Here is a 20662-nt window from a genome sequence, read left to right on the forward strand (position 1 = left end):
CGCAACTCAAAGCCGGTGCAGGCAGGAAAGTCTGCGAGACTCTTATCTCCAATTAACCACCAGAAAACTGGAAGTGGCACTGTGGCTCAAGTGGTAGAGTGAAAAAGCTCTAGGACAGAGCCCAGGTCCTAAGTTCAAGCCCCACTATCAACCAGAAAAAAAAAAAAAAAAGGTCTTGGATTTGTCTGCCTGGGCTGTCTTCAAACTCTGATCCTTAGGTCACAGTTAGTGATCTGAGTAGCTAGGACTATAGGTGTAAGCTTCCTCTCCCTGCTATCACTTGGTAAGGAGTTCTCATTTGTATTTCAAGTTCAGGCTTCTTATTTATAACACATGTCTTCTCTGTTCATCTTAGGGCTTTAATCTGAGAAGGGAAAACTTTAACCTGTTACCTATGTGATATTTTTGGACTTGAAGTCCTTGTTCCTTTTTTGGCTCATGATTTGCTTTTGCTAAGATAAGGCTTGTAATGACAGTATGGAGAAAGGAGGACCCAGGTGAGTTACTGCTATGTCAAATGTCCTCAGGAAGTTGCTGAACTGGAAGCGTGTGAGAAATGAGGGAGTGAGATACAGCTTGTCGATATACCTCTGCACCTGCCAACTGTTCTTTGGTTTATTTTTGTGTGTTTACCTATACTTGCTATAAATTCAAACATCAAAACATTATAAATAGTCAGCCCAGGCAGGAAAGTCTGGGAGACTCTTACTTCCAATCAACCACCAGAAAACTGGAAGTGGGGGTTGTGATTCAAAGTGATAGAGCGCTAGTCTTGAGCAAAAAGAGCTCAGGGACAGAGCTCAGGCCCTGAGTTCAAACCCCATGACTCACCAAAACAAACAAACCCTTTATAAATAGTGCCATTTACTAAGACAGCCACAGTATCAAATAATAACATGTGGTTTAGATAACTACCTATCTTTGAGAAATAATTGCTAATTTTAATAGGGAATAAAGGATTTCATTGCAATCTATTGGGTTAGGTTAGACTGGGACCAAGGATGGAAAAAGACATTATGAAGGGTAGTTCAGAAGACAAAAATAGAAATTTAGAAAAATAATATATAGATATGTCTATATTTGATTATATTCTTTCTTTTTTGGTAGTACTGGGGTTTGAACTGAGGGCCTTGTACATGCCAAGCAAGTAAGTACTCTACCACGGAGCCACGCCCCCAGCTCTTGTTCTTTGCTGGTTATTTTTAGGATAAGGTTTCATTTCCCACCTGCACACTGAGGATTTTAGACTTCCTGTCATTGCCGGGAACACAGGCTTGTGTCCCTGTGTCCATTTCTGTTGAGACAGTCTCACTGGACTTTTCTGGTGGGGCTGGCCTGGAACTGTGATCCTCCTTATCTTAGCTTCCTGTGTAGCATGGAATGATAGGTATATACCACGGTGCTCAGCTATTGGTTGAGAAGGGGTCTCACAAACTTTTTTGTCTGGCTTACTCTTGAACCTCAATCCTCGAGTCTCAGCCTCCCAAGTAGTTAGGGTTATATACCTGGCTGTCTTTTTTTGAGTATAACCATACTAGTGAGTGTAAAGTGGAACTCTGTGTATGTGTGTGTGTGTGTGTGTGTGTGTTGATTCTAGGGTTTGAACTCAGGGCTTGGCATTGTCCCTGAGCTTTTTTGCTCAAAGGTGGTGTTCTACCACTTGAGCCAAAGCCACTTACGGCCTTTTGGTGGTTAATTGATAGAGTCTAATTCCTACTCAGGCTATCTATCTATCTGTTGATCTCTTGTTTTAGAAGTACTGGGGTTGAACTCAGGACCTTATCTTACTAAGAGGTGGTCTATATACTGTGTGTGTGTATGTGTGTGTGTGTGTGAGAGAGAGAGAGAGAGAGAGAAGGAGAGAGAGAGAGAAAGAGAGTATCAGTCCTTGGGCTTGAATTCAGGGCTTGGGTGCTATCCCTGGGCTTCTTGAGAGAGAGAGAGGGGGGGGAGGGAGAGGGAGAGGGAGAGAGAGAGTCAGTCCTTGGGCTTGAACTCAGGGCTTGGGTGCTATCCCTGGGCTTCTTTTTGCTAAAGGCTAATACTCTACCACTTGAGAGACAGCTCTACTTTCGGCTCTTTTGGTGATTAATTGAAGGGTAGAGTCTCACTGACTTTCCTGCCTAGGTTATTTTTGAAGCACAATCTTTAGATTTCAGCCTCCTGAGCTAGGATTACAAATTTGAGCCCCCAGTGCTGGGCTATGTACTTATATTTGAGACAGAGTTTCACCATGTAGCCCAGGATGACCTCAAACTTATGATCTTTTTATCTCAGCGTCCTGGGTGTTGGAATTACAGAATTACAGATGTTTACCATCATGAGTCCCATTCCCCCTCTCCCCCCACCATTATAGGGCTTGACTCAGGGCCTAAGTGCTGTCCCTGAGCTCTTTTGCTGAAGGCTAGTACTCTGCCACTTTGAGCAACAGCTCCACTTATAATTTTTGAGTGGGTAATTGAAGATAAGAGTCTCATGGAGACTTTTCTGCCCAGGCTGACTTTAAACCACAGTCCTCAGATCTCAGCCTCCTGACTAGCTAGGATTACAGGCATGAGCCACCAGCACCTGGCAAATTTTTGAGTGGCTTTTTTTTTTTTTTTTGCCAGTCTGGACACTGTCCCTGAGCTTCTTTTGCTCAAGGCTAGCACTCTACCACTTGAGCCACGGTGCTACTTCCAGCTTTTTCTGTTTATGTGGTACTGAGGAATCGAACCCAGAGCTTCATACATGCTAGGCAATCACTCTACGACTAAGCTATATCCGCCCCCCCCCCCCCGCCCCCCCCTTTTTTTTTAAAGGTTTGAACTGAGAGCCTTTTGTTTGCTAGACTGGCCCTCTTTTACTTAAGTCACATCCCAACCCTGTTGTCTTTTTGGTTTTCTTTTTGTTGGTCATGGGGCCTGAACTCTGGGCCTGGGCGCTGTCCCTCAGCTCTTCAGCTCAAGGCTAGTGCTGTATACTTGAGCCACAGTGCCACTTCCGGCTTTTTTTTTTTCTTTTTGCTTATGTGGTGCTGAGGAATCAAACCCAGGGCCTCAGGCATGCAAGGCAAGCTTTTTCTGCTTGTGTGGTGCTGAGGAATTGAACCCAGGGCCTCATTTATGCAAGACAAGCACTCTACCACTGAGCCACCTTCCCAGCCCACCCTGTTGAGTTTTATTTTTGATAATAATTTTAGAACAAATTCTTATTTGATCTTATTTAATTAATCTAACAGTCCTGTGAAATTTTTTTCTAAATAATCATTATCAATGCCATTTTATGGATTTGGAAACTAAACCTCAAAAGCCAAGACTACTTTCTAAAGTATAAGCGTTCAGGCCCAAATTTGCTAACTTGAGAACCTAAGACGTCAGCACTGGACTGTGCTATACTGCCTTTGCTTCTGTAAAATATGTGCGGCGTTGGAGCAGGAGGGCTGAAGAGAAAGTGAATGTGTGTCAGGACTAGACATCAGAATCAACACTCACACACAAAGCAGAGAGAGCCCGACAGAGTTTAGAACTTTTACCCCAAGTCCTAACTTCTACTCAGTAATATAAAGACCCTAAAGTTCTTAACAATGTATTTTAGTGTTGGAATCTTTTTGCCAGGTACCAGAGTAGCGCCAGCCTGTTGAACTTTCTGTTGGCATCAGCATTCTTTATGTGTGTGGTCCAGTACATTGGGCCACTTGTTGGATGTGGCCTTTGAGGGCTTCACAGGTAATAAAACTCAGGAACTATGATTTTAAAAAAAAAATGTAAAACTTGTCATCAAAATCATTTGTTTTTCTTCTTTCTTTGATGCCAGTCCTGGCCTTGAACTTAGAACCTGGACATTGTCCCTAAGCTTTCTTGCTCAAGGCTAGTACTCTACTAGTTAAACAACAAGTCAACTTCTAGCTTTTTGTTGTTGTTGGTGGTGATGAGGCTTGAACTCAGGGCCTGGGCTGTGTTTGCTAAAGGTCAGCAATATACCACTTTGAGCCACAGTGCCTCTTCCAGTTCTTGAGTGGTTAATTGGAGATAAGAGTTTCACAGGGACTTCTGTGCCTAGATTGGCTTTGAACTGTGATCCTCAGATCTCAGCCTCCTGCTAGGATTACTGTTGTGAGCCACTGGCACCCAGCCTTTGAAGCAGCTTTTGCATTTACAGTTTAAGTATAACCAAGTTGTTAGGCAGTCACCATCACCCATCTATGGAACTTTGTCTCCCCCCCCCCCACCTTATTTTGGAGGTTGAATTCAGGACCATGAACTTGCTAGACAAACACTCTACTACCTGAGCCAACCTCCCAATCCCAGATCTTGTTCATATACCCTAAACTAAAATTGTGTACCTACTAAATAATGACTCATTTCTCTTTTCTTCTAGGACATCAAACACAAAGATGCTATTTTCTTGTTTCTTTCTTTTTTTTTGTCTATAAATTTGACTACTCAAGGAACCTCATAGAATGAGAATCCCAGTTTCTATGTCAATGCATTTTAATTAATATCAGTGTGTGTGTGTGTGTGTGTGTGTGTGTGTGTGTGTGTGTGTGTGTGTTGAACTCAGGGCTACAAGCTTGCTAAGCCCAATCAAGCCCTTTTTGTTTTGGTTGACTTTTGGGATAGGGTCTTAAATTTTTATCCAGGCAAACCTAGATTGCAGTATTTTAATTAACACCTCTTGAGTAACTAGAATTAAAGCTGTAAGCTACAATGCCCAGCTGTTCATTGAGATGGAGTCTTGCCAATTTTTTGTGCTGGCTGGCTTCCTGACATCTGCCTTCCTAATTGGAATGACAAGCTTTAACTACTGTGCTTGGACAATTAATTTAAATTTAAGAAGTTGTGCCAGGTGCTGATGGTTCACACCTGCAATCCTAGCTACCCAGGAGGCTGAAGTCTGAGGATTGCAGTTCAAAGCTAGCCAGGGCAGGAATGTCTCTGAAACTCTCATCTCTAGCTAATCACCAAAAAGCCAGAAGTAGAACTATGACTTAAGTAGTAGAGCACTAGCCCTGAGCAAAAAACACTCAGGGATAGTGCCTAGGCTATGAGTTCAAGGCCTTAGAACTGGGGAAACAAAACAAAACCCCTAAAAACAAAAAACAAAACTATATCTGGCTATTCGGTGCCTTACTTAACAGTGCAGGCCTAGAAGTTGGGGAAAGTCTGCCTGTCACAAAATAGCATCTGGTCTGTCATATTGTGAATCTAAGCCACTTAGTCCATGTGTATTTTCCAGGACTCGTGGCTTGTGGGAACACTGTCCAGGAGAAGGTAAGTGAGAGACACATGGCTGGACTCTTAAATATCTCTTCAGTGCCTGCATAGCCTCCAAGGATGAGGTAGAAAAGGACACAGCTTAGACCTGGATTCCTTCCGGGAGTGTACTCAATGGCAGGGTGAATTATCCATCCCTCTGCAGAGCAGAAAATGGGGAGACAGCATTTTCTGGGAGTGGGGTGATAGGGCTCTGAGGTCTAGTCGTCTGTCACTGTGGGGTAGACATGGGGTCCTCCAATGAACCACTGTAAGAAGACCCATGCTCACTCTCACCCTGTGGTTCCTCCAGTGCTGGACTTCAGCGACCCCTTCAGCAGTGAGGTGAAGCCCAGAATTCTGCTCATGGGCCTGCGGAGGAGCGGCAAGTCATCCATCCAGAAGGTGGTCTTTCATAAGATGTCCCCCAATGAGACGCTGTTCCTGGAGAGCACGAACAAGATCTGCCGGGAGGACGTTTCCAACAGCTCCTTCGTCAATTTTCAGATCTGGGACTTCCCGGGACAGATTGACTTTTTTGACCCTACCTTCGACTACGAGATGATCTTCAGGGGCACAGGAGCGCTGATCTTTGTCATTGACTCTCAGGTACAGCTGTGGCTCCTGTGTGGAGGCCTCCATGCTTAAATAAGACTTTGGTCACTTCCCTTTTTGTTTTCGGTTTGTATAACTTCATACTGAGAAACTTGGCTCACATAGATAAGTAGGTGAGTACAGGGTGAGTTTTTATAGCGTTTGTCTGATTACTTAGTATCTTTCCAAGTTATATTTCCTACATTACTCAGTTTTTTTGTCATGAAAAACTATTTTTAGCCAGGTGCTGGTGTCTCATGCCTATAATTCTAACTAATCAGAAGCCTGAAATCAGAAGATTAAGGTTCAAAACCAACCAGGGAAGAAAAGTCCTGAGAGTTTTATCTCTGACCAACCAGCAAGAATCTGGAAATGGAGATGTGGTTCAAGTAGAGTGCCAGCCTTAAGCAAAAAGCCAAGTGAGAGCACAAGGCTCTGAGTTTTAAGCCCCAGAACTGGTGGGTATGCATGCATGCACGCGCGCGCGCGCACACACACACACACACACAGAAAATTTCCTTAGTTGTTCATTAGCAGACCTGATTATGAATTATGATAACAGGTCCTCCAGATGAGTGCTCAACACTATTGTTATGCCCTGAACTTGCCAATAGGATGGATGCTGGAGATCTTTCCAGGAGCCCCAGAGTGACGGGAAGAGGGGACAGGGCAGTCTACCCTGTTAGTTACTATGGTTCTGAGCCCACATTGTTTTAAAGATGGCTCTGTGTGTGTATGTGTGCACGTGTGCGCGTGCATGTACATACTGGTACTGAGGCTTGAACTCAGGGCCTCTTGCTCTTGCCTGGCTTTTTTGAGCCATACCACCACTTCTGGCTTTTTGCTGGTTTATTGACAATAAAAGTCCCACTGTTCCACATGGGCTGGCTTCAAACTACTACCTTGGATCTCATGTCTCCTGAGTAGCTAGGATTACAGGCATGTACCATTGGTGCCCAGCTGAAAGATGACTCTTGTCTAAGAGGATCAGGAACAAGGTGTCTATTTATATATCTATGCAGTCAGTAGTAATAAAATTGTCACCTGAGCCATCCATTTCCAGGAGGCAGCTCCCCTGTGCTTGTGTAGCTATGGGAGCAGGGTTAGATGGTTTAGGGGTTCTTCCTGTCCTTCGTGATGGAGGTGGGAGGGGAAGAACTGAAATGTACTGTGTGATCCAGATACCTGCATCATCTCATGTCTAGGGCCTTTTCCTTGCTGTCCCACTTGTAGTGACCTGCTTTCTGGTCCATCTGTGGCCTTGGCAGTGTCCCCTCTTGTCCTGTCTCATGTCTGCCAGGTAGTGGGCAGTGTGCTCTCTGCTGGAGGCTCAAGGACATCTTGTTCTCTGAGCCCCCAGAATCACCCTGTGCTATTTCTTTAGTTGTTTAAGAACCAAGAAGTAGACCTGCCTGGGAGTAGATCTCAAACATTGCTTATTTACTCGTTCACAATGGCTCAGGAAATAAGTATTAAGTATTTAATGTGCTTACCTAGCAAGTTGAACTTATGGAATTCAATTGCTAAAGCAAATCTCGTCTTCAGTGTTGATAATATGACTGCCATTTAGCCAAATGAAGTGTGCCAGCTTTTTGATTGGTTTTAATTTTACTTAAATTTGAAAAGTGTACCTTCCATTTGGGATGCTACATGTGTTTTATTTCTCTTTTGTTTTTTTCTTTTTTTTGGTGGTAAGTCAGAAAATGGTAAAGAATTTCTGAGAAATCTTTGTGTGTTTGTGTGTACTGGGGCTGGATTTCAGGGTCAGGGCACTGTCCCTGAGCTTTTGTGTTTAAGACTAGGGCTCTCTCACTTGAGCCACATCTTCATGTCCAGCTTTTTGGTGGTTCATTGGAGGTAACAATCTCATGACTTACTAGCTCAGGCTGGCTTCAACCACAGTACTGAGATCTCAGCCTCCTGAGTAGCTGAAATCACAGGCATGAGCTACTGGTGCCAGTGGAGAGCCATCGTTTTTAGTTGTATTTGAAAGCCAACAAGGGATCTGGGAAGGTTGCTCAATGGTGGAGTGCTAGCCTAACATGCATAAGGCCCTGGGTTTGATTCCTCAGCACCACATAAACAGAAAAAGCCGGAAGTGGCACTGTGGCTCAAGTGGTAGAATGCTGGCCTTGAGCAAAAGAAGCTCAGGGACAGTGCCTATGCCCTGAGTTCAAGCCCCAGGACTGGCAAAAAAATAAAATAAAACTAACAAAGGGAGCCTTGAGTGTGTGTGTGTGTGCGTGTGTGTGTGTGAGTATGTGTGTGTGCGAGTGTGTATGAATGAATGTGCACTGAGCTTAGGGGTAGAGCACAAGACCCTGGGTTCCATCCCCAACACTACAAAACAAAAATAAAGCAGTAAGGAAATTGTTGTTGAATACTACCATTTACTAAGAATAAAGGATAATCAAAGAAAAGTTCTAGAGCCTACTACTACCTGATACTTTATTTTAGGCAGTATTGAAATTTGAACTAAGGGCACTTGCATTCATTCCAGATGGCATTCTACCAATGCAGCCATACCCACTCCAGTCTAGCTTTTTTTTTTTTAACTGATTAGTTGAATGTAAGAATGTTCTGGACTTTCATGCCTTGGACGGATTTGTGATCCTTTGGTCTCAGCCTCCTGAGTCACTAGGATTCCAGGCCAGGGCCATAACACCTAGCATATCTACTGCTTTTCTGCTGGAGGCTGACTGACTGTAAATCACAATGGGTGTGAGAATCTCCCATGATGCCTGCAGCACTGAAAGCAAAGCAGACCCGAGGGAAGCCTTCAGGCAGCCAGTCTGTCCTTGTGTGCAAGCAGTGCTCTTTTGTGCTAACACCTCATTTTTATTTCTTGCCCATGATTTCCTCATCATCACAGGATTGTCAGATGAACAGATCCCCAGGTAGAAAACGTGTCCTCGCAAAATATTGTGAAATTAAAATGAAAAGCCAGAGGTATTTCCTGCGAGCTAACCATGTGACATCGGTATGACCCCGCAGAGACCACAAACCTCGAGAGCTCTGACAGTTCTCTCTCGAGCCATGCGAGTGCCAACTATGACCTGCCTGGGATGTCCTTACCCACTTTCAGAGAAATTAGGCTGGATAAACATAATGGGGAAGTTATCTGTAATCCTTCTGTCTCAATAAACCCAATATTTTTCTTTTTTCTTTTTCTGGCCCAGTCCTAGGGCTTGAACTCAGGGCCTGGGCACATCCCTGAGCTTCTTTTGCTCAAGACTAGCACTCTACCACTTGAGCCACAGCTGCACTTCTGGCCTTTTCTGTTTATGTGGTACTGAGAATCAAACCGAGGGCCTCATGCATGCTAGGTAAGCACTCAACACTAAGCCACATTCCCAGCCTTTCTTTTCTTTTTTTTAAAACCAGTACTGGGGTTTGAATTCAGAGCCTGGAATTCCCTGTTGGCTCCCTGTTGGAGCTCTACCATTTAAGTCATGCCAGCAGTCAGCTTTGTATTTTGGAGAGTCTTGAGAACTTTACCTCCCAGGATAACCCTAGAAATATAATCCTCCAGACCTCAGCCTCATGAGTAGCTAGGATTATAGGTCTGAGTTACCACTCTGGGCCTAACTTCAGTTTTTAATGTTTAACCTGTTGACACCATTGTCCAGTATTTCCCTTTCATTTAAAAGTTCAGCAAGTAAAAGATGAAAAGATGACATTTGTTATTGCTCTCCTCATAGTTTACTAATAGTATATTTAATTATTTTATTCATTTTATTTTGGTACTGGTACTGGAGCTTGAACTCAGGTCCTCACATTTTCCCTTAGCTTTTTCACACAGACTGGTGCTGTTCCACTTGAGCCACTTCTTCACATGTGGCTTTTGTGGTTAAGCTGGAGATTAGAGTCTCACAGACTTTCCAGGCTGTCCAGGCTGGATTTGAAAAATGATCTTCAGATCTCAACCTCTTGAGCAGCTAGGATCACAGGTGTGAGAGAGCAGTACCTGGCTTAACACTAGATTTCGTTTGGAGAATATTAAGAATACCCCTGGGGGTGGGGGTCAGGGGGGAAGAAAAGAGAAGGAAAGAAGTCTCCTTTTACCTTGCCCTCTGTATTTTTTAGGCTTGGAGTTGTCATGGAGCTGGAGTGGGTTGAGATGATGGTAAAGGTCCTTTATTCCTTATAGTCCTTCCTACAGATACCTTTCTTTTCCTTTATTTTTTTGGGCCAGTCCTGTGGCTTGAACTCAGGGCTTGTGTGCTGTCCCTGAGATTCTTATTTTGCTCAAGGCTATCACTCTGCAACTTGGGCCATAGCACCACTTCCAGCTTTTTCTGAGTGGTTAATTGGAGATAAGAGTCTCACATACTTTCCTGCCCCAGCTGGCTTCAAATCACGATTCTCAGATTTCAGCCTCCTGAGTAGCCCGGATTATAGCTGTGAGCCACTAGCATCCAGCTTCCTTTCCTTTTTTTTTTAAACTATAAAATCAAAACCTGTCCATACCTTCCAGATGGCAATAAATTCAGAGATGTGATGCCAGGTATGGGGCAAGGTCAGGAGCAGTGGGTGTGTCACACATTGTCCAATCCCATCCTGGGAACTCATGGACATGACTTGACGAGACCACTTTCTGGGTAAGTTGTGTATACACGACTGCCACGTTGTCATGGTAGTAATGCCTCTTTAGAAATGTTAGGTAGTCACTATGCAAGCCTGTGATAAACCGTAGGCCATCCCTAAAATAAAATTCATAGTTATTTAAAAGGAATTATGTAGCCAGGCACTAGTGGCTCATGTCTGTAACCCTAGCTACTCAGGAGGCAGAGATCTTAGGATTGTGGTTTGAAACCAGCCCAGGCAGGAAAGTTTGAGGCTCTTCTCTCTAATTAATCACCCAAAAGCCAGAAGTGGGACGGTGGCTCAAGTGGTAGAGCACTTGTCTTGAGCACAAAGAGGCTATGAGTTCAAGCCCCAGGATGATAGAAAACCAAAAACAAGTAAAAAGAAACTAAATGCTTGAGATATGGTCTCCTACATAAATGCATCTCCTTGGTATAATTTTGAGTGAAGAAAGCATCCATAGAATGTGATAGTCTTGTAACTTTGTAAACAGCATGAGGAAGTCTATGGGGCTTTGTGCATGTGCAGTGTGAAGGAGGATGAGCAGTAGCTCAGTGTGGTCTCCACTGTGGGGGGGCGGAAGGGGGGGAGGGGAGGGCAGGGATGACTAGGAGGATGAAGAGACACAGCACAGCCTCAGCCATTGATAGTCCACTTATTTCTTTTCTTTTCTTTTTCTTCTGTTGGTTGTGGGGCCTAAACTCTGGGCCTGGGCTCTGTCACTGAGCTCTTCAGCTCAAGGCTAGCGCTCTACCACTTGAGCCACAGCACCACTTCTGGCCTTTTCTGCTTATGTGGTATGAGAAATCGAACCCAGAGCCTCGTGTATGCAAGGCAAGCATTCTATCACGGAGCCACCTTCCCAGCCCCCCATTTATTTATTTTCTACTCTGCTGATACATGAGGTTTTGAATTCAGTGCCTTGCACTTGCTATTCTGGTATGGTAGCACTGAGCCATTCTCTAACTCTCTTTATCACTAGTTATTTTTAGGATAGGGTCTCTACTCCCACCCAGATACTCAGGATCTGTCTACTTTAGAATTCCTGCCATTGCTGGGATTGCAGACATGATCCAGGAAGCTACACTCAGCTTCCTTCTGTGGAGATGGAGTCTTGTGGGCTGTCTCTGCCTGGGCTGCCTGGCACTTCGATCCTCTAGTCTCAGCCTCCCACGTGCTTGGGATGACAGGGGTTCAAAAGTGTGCTCGGCTATGGATGGAGGAGGGTTTCCAGAGCTTTTCCTACTCAGGCTGGCTTCTAAATACATTCCTTCTATTCTCAACCTCCCAAGTAGCTAGAAATACAGGTCCAAGCCACATGTGCCTGGCTAATAAAATTTTCTTTCTTTCTTTCTTTTTTTTTTTGCCAATCCTGGGGCCTGTGGGTACTGTTCCTGAGCTTCTTTTGCTCAAGGCTAGTACTCTGCCACTTGAACCACAGTTCCACTTCCAGTTTTTTCTGTGTATGTGGTACTGAGGAATCTAACCCAGGGCTTCATATATGCTAGGCAAGCACTCTACCATTAAGCCACTTCTCCAGCCCCTGAGGTTATATTTCTTAGGCGTGAAAAATACACAGTTGTTTATTATATTATTATTCAGATGTCAGGATTGTTTAAAGCAATTACTCTAGACCAGACTCTCTATAAAGACCCATAGGCCACTGTTTGCTGACTTCTGCTCTGGATGTATGCATGTGCGTGAGTGAGTGCATACATGAGTGTGTGTGTGTGTGTGTGTGTGTGTGTGTATCTGTGTGTCTGTGTGTCTGTGTCTTGTGTGTGTTAATGAGTATTGGACACAAGGTCTCAAATATTCTAGGCAAGCACTCTACCTCTTTCTTGAGCTGTGCTATTAGCCCTTTTGTGTTTGTATTTTGTTTCTCACTAACTTTGTCTCTGCATGACCTCTAATTCATGATCTTCCTGCCTCCAACTTCTGAGTAGGTGGGATTACAGTTGTGCACCACCATGCCTGGTGTGGATTGTGCTCTTAAATGTTGCTAGGCCCCTTTTCCATCCACCTAAGGACTATTACCAAGTTTCCATCTCTCCGTGTGCATCACAGTTCACCAGGAGACTTCCCTAGGAGGAAGACCTTCCAGGAGGAGCTGGAGGTGGGGTGTGAGGCTACTTTCTTCTCCTGAAAGTGCAGCTGTGGGCTTTTCAGCCTCCAGCAACCTGTTGCGCCTGCCTAACTCCACTGTATGAGACTAGCCTTTTCCTCACTGTAGGAACAAAGCAGGTTTTCACACTTGAATTCTTTTGAAGCCCGGATTTGGGATGGAAGGGTTGTACAATGCATTTTAGGGGGTTGTAGTCATGTGGTTTGAGGTGAAGAAGCCAAGTGGCCTCTTACAGATGTCACCTTTGTTCCAGGATGACTACATGGAAGCATTGGCCCGGCTCCACCTCACAGTGACCAGGGCCTACAAGGTCAACGCTGACATCAACTTCGAGGTGTTCATTCATAAAGTGGATGGACTGTCAGATGACCACAAAATTGAAACCCAAAGAGATATTCACCAGAGGGCAAATGATGACCTTGCAGATGCTGGATTAGAAAAAATCCACCTCAGGTGAGAACGCAGCTCTCAGGAATGGCAGTGAAGGAGGGAGAAGGTCAGGATGACATCTCGAGCAGCGCAGTTGGCTGAACACAGACAGTTACTTGTGCATCATTTGTGCTGAGAGGATTTGGGAAACATGAGTTTTATACATGCTGATTCTACTCATTGCTGAAAGTAATGTTGGGTTCTGTTTGGATTAATAAGTGATTAAGGCTAATGTCCTTTTATATAAAACATACACATCTGGCGCTGGTGGCTTACACCTGTAATCCTAACTACTTAGGAGGCTGAGATCTGAGGATCACCGTTCTAAGCTCTGGCAGAAAAGTCAGTGAGACTCAGCTCCAATAAACTACTCAGAAAAAAACTGGAGGTGGGGCCGTGGCTCAAGTGGTAGAGCACTAACCTTGAGCAAAAGAAGCTTAAGGAAAGTGCCCAGGCCCTGAGTTCAAGACCCAGGACCAGCAATAAATAAAATAAAATAAAATAAAAACATATAGCCAGTAATCCTAGCTACTAGAGAAGTTGAGATTTGAGGGTTTCAAGCCAGCCTGGGCAGACAGATTCAAGAGACTCCTATCTCCAGTTAACCAGCAAAAAGCAGGATGTGGAGGTATGACTAAAGTGGTAAATGCCAGTGGTTCATGCCAGTCATGAACAGAAAAAGTCAAAAGTAAGCAAGAAGACCTGAGTTCAGGCCCTAGTGCCAACATTAAAAACAAAAACAAAAAACAAAATGGACCAATTGCCAGGCACTGGTGTCTCATGCCTGTAATCCTAGCTCCCCAGGAGGCTGAGATTTGAGTATTGCAGTTTGAAGACAGCCCATGCAGGAAAGTTCATGAGACTCTTACCTCCAATTAACCACCCAGCAAAAAAAAAAAGGCAGAAGTAGAGCTGTGGCTCAAGTGGTAAAGAGCTACTCTTTTTTTTTTTTTGGGGGGGGGGGGTGGTCCGGTCATGGGGCCTGAACTCTGGGCCTGGGCACTGTCCTTCAGCACTTCAGCTCAAGGCTAGCGCTCTACCACTTGAGCCACAGTGCCACTTTCGGCTTTTTTTCTTTTTGCTTATGTGGTGCTGGGGAATCGAACCCAGGGCCTCATGCAAGCAAGGCATAAGCAAGAGCTACTCTTGAGTACAAAAGCTCAGTGACAGTGCTCAGGCCCCAAGATACAAAAACACAAACAAAAAACACAAAACCAAAAACGGATACATCTAATCCAGGAAATCAATCAATATTGAAGTTTATGACATAAATAAAGGGAGTCATCTGAAAACAATCCAGATAGAAATACACAAAGAGGAAAGTTTCTCCATTAGTGTTTGTAGAATATAATATGCATCATTTGTCAATTGGAAAATGAAAGACAGTTTAACTCATCAGTGTTAATAATTTAACATCTGTGAACAGGACTGGAGGCTGGGGTAAAGTGTGGTTTGTTTTGTAGACCGTGAGGAAGCTGGCTTGTGCAGCTGGTCAGTCAGAGGCAAGAACAAGCCCAGCTCTAGCATGTGGGGGCAGAGGGGGTGGGGGGGCGGTAAGGAGGAATGAGGAGTTCAGGCACACTGGGTTTTACCAAGGTCACGTGAGTTCTGGAGGGAGTTGGGATGTGTGTGTGTGAGGACTACAGACACAGAGGGGAGATGATATAGACCCAGAAAACGTCTCAGCCATAGGCCAATGGAATGAAATTGTCTTCTCTTCCAGCTTTTATCTGACAAGCATATATGATCACTCAATATTTGAAGCTTTTAGCAAAGTGGTTCAGAAACTGATTCCACAGCTCCCAACACTGGAGAATTTGCTCAACATCTTTATCTCGGTAAGTAAATAATTTCCTGTTTACAGTCATTTACAGAAGGAGTGAGAAGTCTAATTTCTACTTGCTTTTACAGGATTTCAATGTCATTTAAGTAATACTTTTGAACATTACCATTATTTTAGATCTTTTAAAAATTAACTCTGAAAACATAAACTTCACTGGTCTAAAAGTATTCATTCTCACTGTAGGCAGTCACCAGGATTAATAAAATCCACCAGAAGAAAGTATGATTGGCTCATGTCTGTGACCCTAGCTACTCAGATGTCTGAGATTGAGGATCATAGTTCAAAGCCAGCCTGGGCAGGAAAGTCCCTGAACCCATCTCCAATTGACCAGCAAAAAGCCAGTAGTAAAAACTAAATATAGGGCTGGGACTGTGGCTCGGTGGTAGAGTGTTTGCCTCACCTGCATGAAGCCCTGGGTTTGATTCCGCAGTATCACAGAATGCTGGAGGTGGTGCTGTGGCTCAAATGATAGTGCTAACCTTGAGCACAGAGAGGCTCAGGGACAGTGTCCGGGCCCTGAGTTCAAGCTCCAGGACTGGCAGAAACAAAACAAAACAAAACTGAAAACATAGAACTTCCCTATGACCCAGCCATACCACTCCTGGTCATCTACCCAGATCAGTACAAGTGAGGATATGGTAAAGACACTTGCACATCGCTGTTCATTACTGCACTATTCACAATAGCCAAGTTATGGAAATAGCCCAGATGCCCTATAACAGATGAGTGGATGAAAAAACTGTGGTACTTATACATGATGGAATTTTACTCATTCATTAGAAAGAATAAGATTATGTCATTTGTAGGGAAATGGATGGACCTAGAACAAGCCACGTTAAGTGAGATAAGCTAAGCTCAGAAAGATAAACAGCAGAAGTTTTCTCTCATAAGCGGAAGCTAGATCTAAAATACAACTGGACATGATAAGTTATACAGGACTCTAGGCATTCATATACAAACTGTGAGACCAAAGAGGATACTTGTAGGTGAGGCACTCAAAGGCGTAACTTCAGGGGACACTTAAAATACTATTTATCAAAGCAAATTCCAGGAAATGGAATCATAGCTTTTATTAGTGATGGTTGTGAAGGTGTCATTCGTTTTGTTTTGGGTTTGTTGTTTGATGCCTTTTGTCTTTGATGGGGATGAAGGGGGCACAGAAATGGAGGAAGGAAAGTGAACAAATGTAGTCATGGTACTCAATGGACACTGTGTGGAAAATGAACTTTGTAGGAATGAGAGAGGGAAAGCAATGGAACAGGTAACATTGTCCAAAAAGAAGCGTACTTATTTCCTGACTTATGAAATGGTAAATCCTCTGTACAACATCTTAATAATACCAAAAAAATTATATATGAGATCTAGCCTAGGCAGGAAAAGTGAGATTCTTTCTTTCCAGTTAACCAACAAAAAGTTGGAAGTGGACCTGTGGCTCAAGTGGTATAGAGTACCAGCTTGGAGCAAAAATCAGAGCCTAGTCCTTGAGTTGAAGCCCTGCTACTAGCGTGCGCACACACACACACACACACACACACACACACACACTCACACTCATAAGGCTCATGACAGTGTAGTTTAAATTGCAATAATGTGATACAGCTTCAAATTCTTTTGTTTTTTTTTTGTCGGTCATGGGGCCTGAACTCTGGGCCTGGGTGCTGTTCCTCAGCTCTTCAGCTCAAGTCTAGCACTCTACCACTTGAGCCACAGCTCCACTTCCAGCTTTTTCTGCTTATGTGGTACTGAGGAATCAAACCCAGGGCCTCATGCATGCAAGGCAAGCATTCTACCACTAAGCCACCTTCCCAGCCCCCAGCTTCAAATTCTTAGTAGCTTAATTTCTGCTTATTTGTATTTGACACTAGGAATGGCACATTATTATTATTATTATTATTATTTTGTCAGTCATGGGGCCTGAACTGTGGGCCTGGGCACTGTCCTTCAGCTCTTCAGCTCAAGTCTAGCACTCTACTACTTGAGCCACAGCTCCACTATCAGCTTTTTCTGCTTATGTGGTGCTGAGGAATCAAACCCAGGACCTCATGCATGCAAGGCAAGCACTCTACCACTGAGCCACCTTCCCAGCCCCAGGAATGACATATTATTTTGTGATTTAAATTTTTTTCTTTTTTTAATCATAAAAATTAGCTCCTATTGACTGTACAGATTAATGGCTTTTACTGTGACCTTTTATTATCAGCATCACTACTTAAGCCCCTCCCCTTCCTGCTACACTTTCTTGCACCCCTCTTCCTCCCTTTCCAAGATTCCCTGCTTTGATAGTTGGATGGCATAATATTTTATGTAACCAAGATGTGGTCGGATGTCTGCCGTTGCTTTAAGACAGAATTCCTCTTTTTGTTTCAGAATTCTGGAATTGAAAAGGCCTTTCTGTTTGACGTGGTCAGTAAAATATATATAGCCACAGATAGCACTCCGGTGGACATGCAGACCTACGAGCTGTGCTGTGACATGATAGACGTAGTCATTGACATCTCCTGTATTTATGGGTGAGTGGAACTCTCAGGCCTTCTGCCCCAGGTGGCGTGGAGCTCAGGGTACAGCACTTACCTAATAGGCAAAAAGCTCTAGGGATCAAATTCAGCTCCTTTATCCTTTTCATAACTTTTAAGGCATTTTTGTGTTTATTGATTTGATATTAATACTTTTGCATGGATGTGTATATTCATGTATTTGATTTGGCAGTGCTGGGGTTTGAACACAAGTCCTGTTGTTTACATAGGCAATCTGCCTATGAGCCATGCCTCCCTTCTGTGTGTGTGTGTGTGTGTGTGTGTGTGTGTGTGTGTGTGTGTGTTTTGTTATTGTTGTCATAACGGGGCTCAAACTCGGCCTGGGTGCTGTCCCTGAGCTTTTCTGCTTAAGGCAAGTGCTCTACCCCTTTGAACCACAGCTCCATTTCTGTTTTTCTGGTGGTTAATTGATGAGTGTCAAGGACTTTCTTGCCCAGGCTGGCTTTGAACCTTGATCCTCAGATCTCAGCCTTTTGAGTAGCTAGGATTACAGGTGTGCACCACGAGTGCCAGGCTGTAGGTTTTTTTGTTGTTGTTGCTGTTTGTTTGTTGGTTATGGGGCTTGAACTCTGGGCCTGGGCGCTGGCCCTGAGCTCTTCAGCTCAAGGTAAGTATTTTACTACTTGAGCCACAGTGCTAAGTTTATTGGTGGTTTATTGGAGATAAGAGTCTCACAGACGTTCCTGCCCGGACTAGCTTTGAACTGCGATCCTCAGAGCTCAGTCTCTTGTGTAGCTAGGAGCCCAGCCACTGGTGCCCAGCCTTGTGTTGGTTATTTTTTAATTTGGGTCTTTCCATTCTAAACTGATACTGTGTGGACTGTGAGCCGCCTATTTTCACATTTCCATTGTAGCTGGAATAACAGGATCTTGCCACCATATCCAGCTTCTTCCACTGGTATGGAGTCTTGTAAATTTTTCTGACCAGATCATCCTTGAGCTAGAATTACAGATGTGAGCCCACAGCACCTGGATAATACTTTTTTTCAAAGGACAGAAATTTATTAGTAGACCATAAAATATGCAGTAACAAATATTGAGTAAAAGCTTAGGAGCATGGTACTAACCTTACTCGGTGCATCATGTAATTTAAATTCTCAATTGTTCCATGAGGTAGGAGCTGCTATACTACGTTACTGATGAGGAAATGTAAGTTTCAGAGTGACTAGGTTTCTAACTGCTACTCACATTTTCAGTAAGGGGCAGAAGTAGAATTTGAACTTGGGCCTAAATCCTGATTTTCTGCTGAAAACCTGTCATATAGCTTTGTGAGATGTCAATAGATAGAGATTTGAACGCTCAATAAACATCTCACTGATATTTCCACTATTTATTATAGAAAGTAACTACTGAGCTTTTTTTTTTTTTTTTTAATTGTGCCAGACTGGGTCTTGAACTCAGGGCCTAGGTGCTATATCCCTGAGCTATTTTTTTCTTTTTCTTTTTCTTTTTTGGGTCAGTCGTGGGGCTTGAACTCTGGGCTTGGGTGCTGTCCCTGTGCTCTTCAGCTCAAGGTGAGCGCTCTACCTCTTGAGCCACAGCACCATTTCTGGTTTTCTAGTAGTTTATTAGAGATAAGAGTTTCACAGACTTTCCTGCCTGGGCTGGCTTTGAACTTTGATCCTCAGATCTCAGCCTCCTGAGTAGCTAGGATTACAGGCATGAGCCACTGGCACCCGGCTGTTATCCCTGAGCTATTTTTGCTCAAGGCTGGTGGTGTACCACTTGAACCATAGCTCTACTTCCACTCTTTTTGGTGATTAATTGGAGATGTGTTTCATGGATTTTCCTGCTTGACTTGACTTTGAATTTCAATCCTCATACTTATCCTCCTGAATAACCAAGGTTACAATCTCCAGTATTATCAAAAACAACAACAAAAACTACAAATAAAGGAGAAAAACTTGATAGTGTTACCACAGAATGAAACAATCTCACACAAGTAGGAATATGCCACACATAGAGTGTGAACTAGTGACCACAGGGCATTCATTGCTGTCTGTTTAATTTTGGACTTTACATTGTCTTCCTGTCCTGGAGATCAGATTCATCTTCCTCTTCCTCACTGCCTGACTCCTCAACAAAGATTGAGTAATGTCTTACCCAGCTTCACACTCTGTCTCCTCTGTAGACTTAAAAGTCTCAATCCTACCACTTCTCTCCACTGATAAATCTTTTGCCCTCCCAGTCAGGTTTTCTCTGTTAACTCTGACACACACACACACACACACACACGCACACACACACACTATTTTTCACTATGGATAAATTGTAGGTGCCCTTTTTATTGAGATTTGTATTTATGTATTTATTTTTGTGCTGGTACTGGGCTTGAAGTCAGGGCCTAAGTACTGTCCCTTAGGTTTTTCACTCAAGGGTAGCACTCTACTGCTTGAGTGAGTCACAGCTCCACTTCTGGCTTTATTGCCCTCCTCCCCCTCCCACCCCAGGGCTTGAACACAGGGTCTAGACACTGCCTCTGAGCATTTTCACTCAAGGCTAGTGCTCTTACCACTTTGAGACCACAGGGCTACTTAGAGTTTTCTAGTCATCTTGTGAACCACAATTCTCGGATCTCAGCCTCCTGAGTAGCTAGGATTTCAGGTGGAAGCCACTTGCACCCAGCTTTTTATTGGTGTGTGTATACACACACACACACACACACACACACACACACACACACACACACACACACACACACACACACACACACACACACACACACACACATATTTTGTCGGTCATGGGGTTTGAACTCTGGGCCTGGGTACTGTCCCTAAGCTCTTCAGCTCAAGGCTAGCCCTCTAGCACTTGAGCCACAGCACCACTTCCAGTTTTCTGAGTGGTTTATTGGAGATGAGTCCCACAGACTTTCTTGCCTAGGCTGCCTTTGAACCACAATCCTCCTGAATAGCTAGGAGCCACTAACACCTGGCTTTTATTGGTATTTTTAAGTGCTTCACAAACACTTGCTTTTTCCTGCAGTGGTCTATTATTTTTAAGTCCCAAGGGCATGACCTTGGAATAGCTGAATGGAAGCTGAATGCCTGATTACCATCTAGATTGCTGAGGCAATCAGGCACAAAGTACTGCACGATTAATCTGGCACATATTTCTCGATATACATGATCATTATTGTACCATATGGTAATTAGACATAAGTGGCGAGTTGTTCACGTGAATGATGTTAATCAGAGTTACTTTGCCCAGCTAAAACAAACATGGGGAGTGAGGAGCTGTCTGGAGGAAGCTGGGCTCTGGCAGCAGATTGTTTTTCTGGGCCGGGGGAGCCCCAGAGAGCCACAGGATTCAGAACC

General features: G+C 43.9%; 1 protein-coding gene across 1 annotated transcript in view; it reads left to right on the forward strand.

Moving 5' to 3' along the window:
- Rragd (Ras related GTP binding D) overlaps positions 1–20662 on the forward strand; it is a 45359-nt gene that overhangs the window by 11910 nt on the left and 12787 nt on the right. The window contains exons 2-5 of the mRNA XM_042679612.1: positions 5548–5843; positions 12794–12993; positions 14693–14807; positions 17180–17322. Coding sequence (XP_042535546.1) covers positions 5548–5843; positions 12794–12993; positions 14693–14807; positions 17180–17322 — 754 coding nt within the window. The remainder of the gene's footprint in view (positions 1–5547; positions 5844–12793; positions 12994–14692; positions 14808–17179; positions 17323–20662) is intronic.

Source organism: Dipodomys spectabilis, unplaced genomic scaffold, assembly GCF_019054845.1.
Source record: "Dipodomys spectabilis isolate Male_0828 unplaced genomic scaffold, ASM1905484v1 ptg000053l, whole genome shotgun sequence".
Lineage (NCBI taxonomy): Eukaryota > Metazoa > Chordata > Mammalia > Rodentia > Heteromyidae > Dipodomys > Dipodomys spectabilis.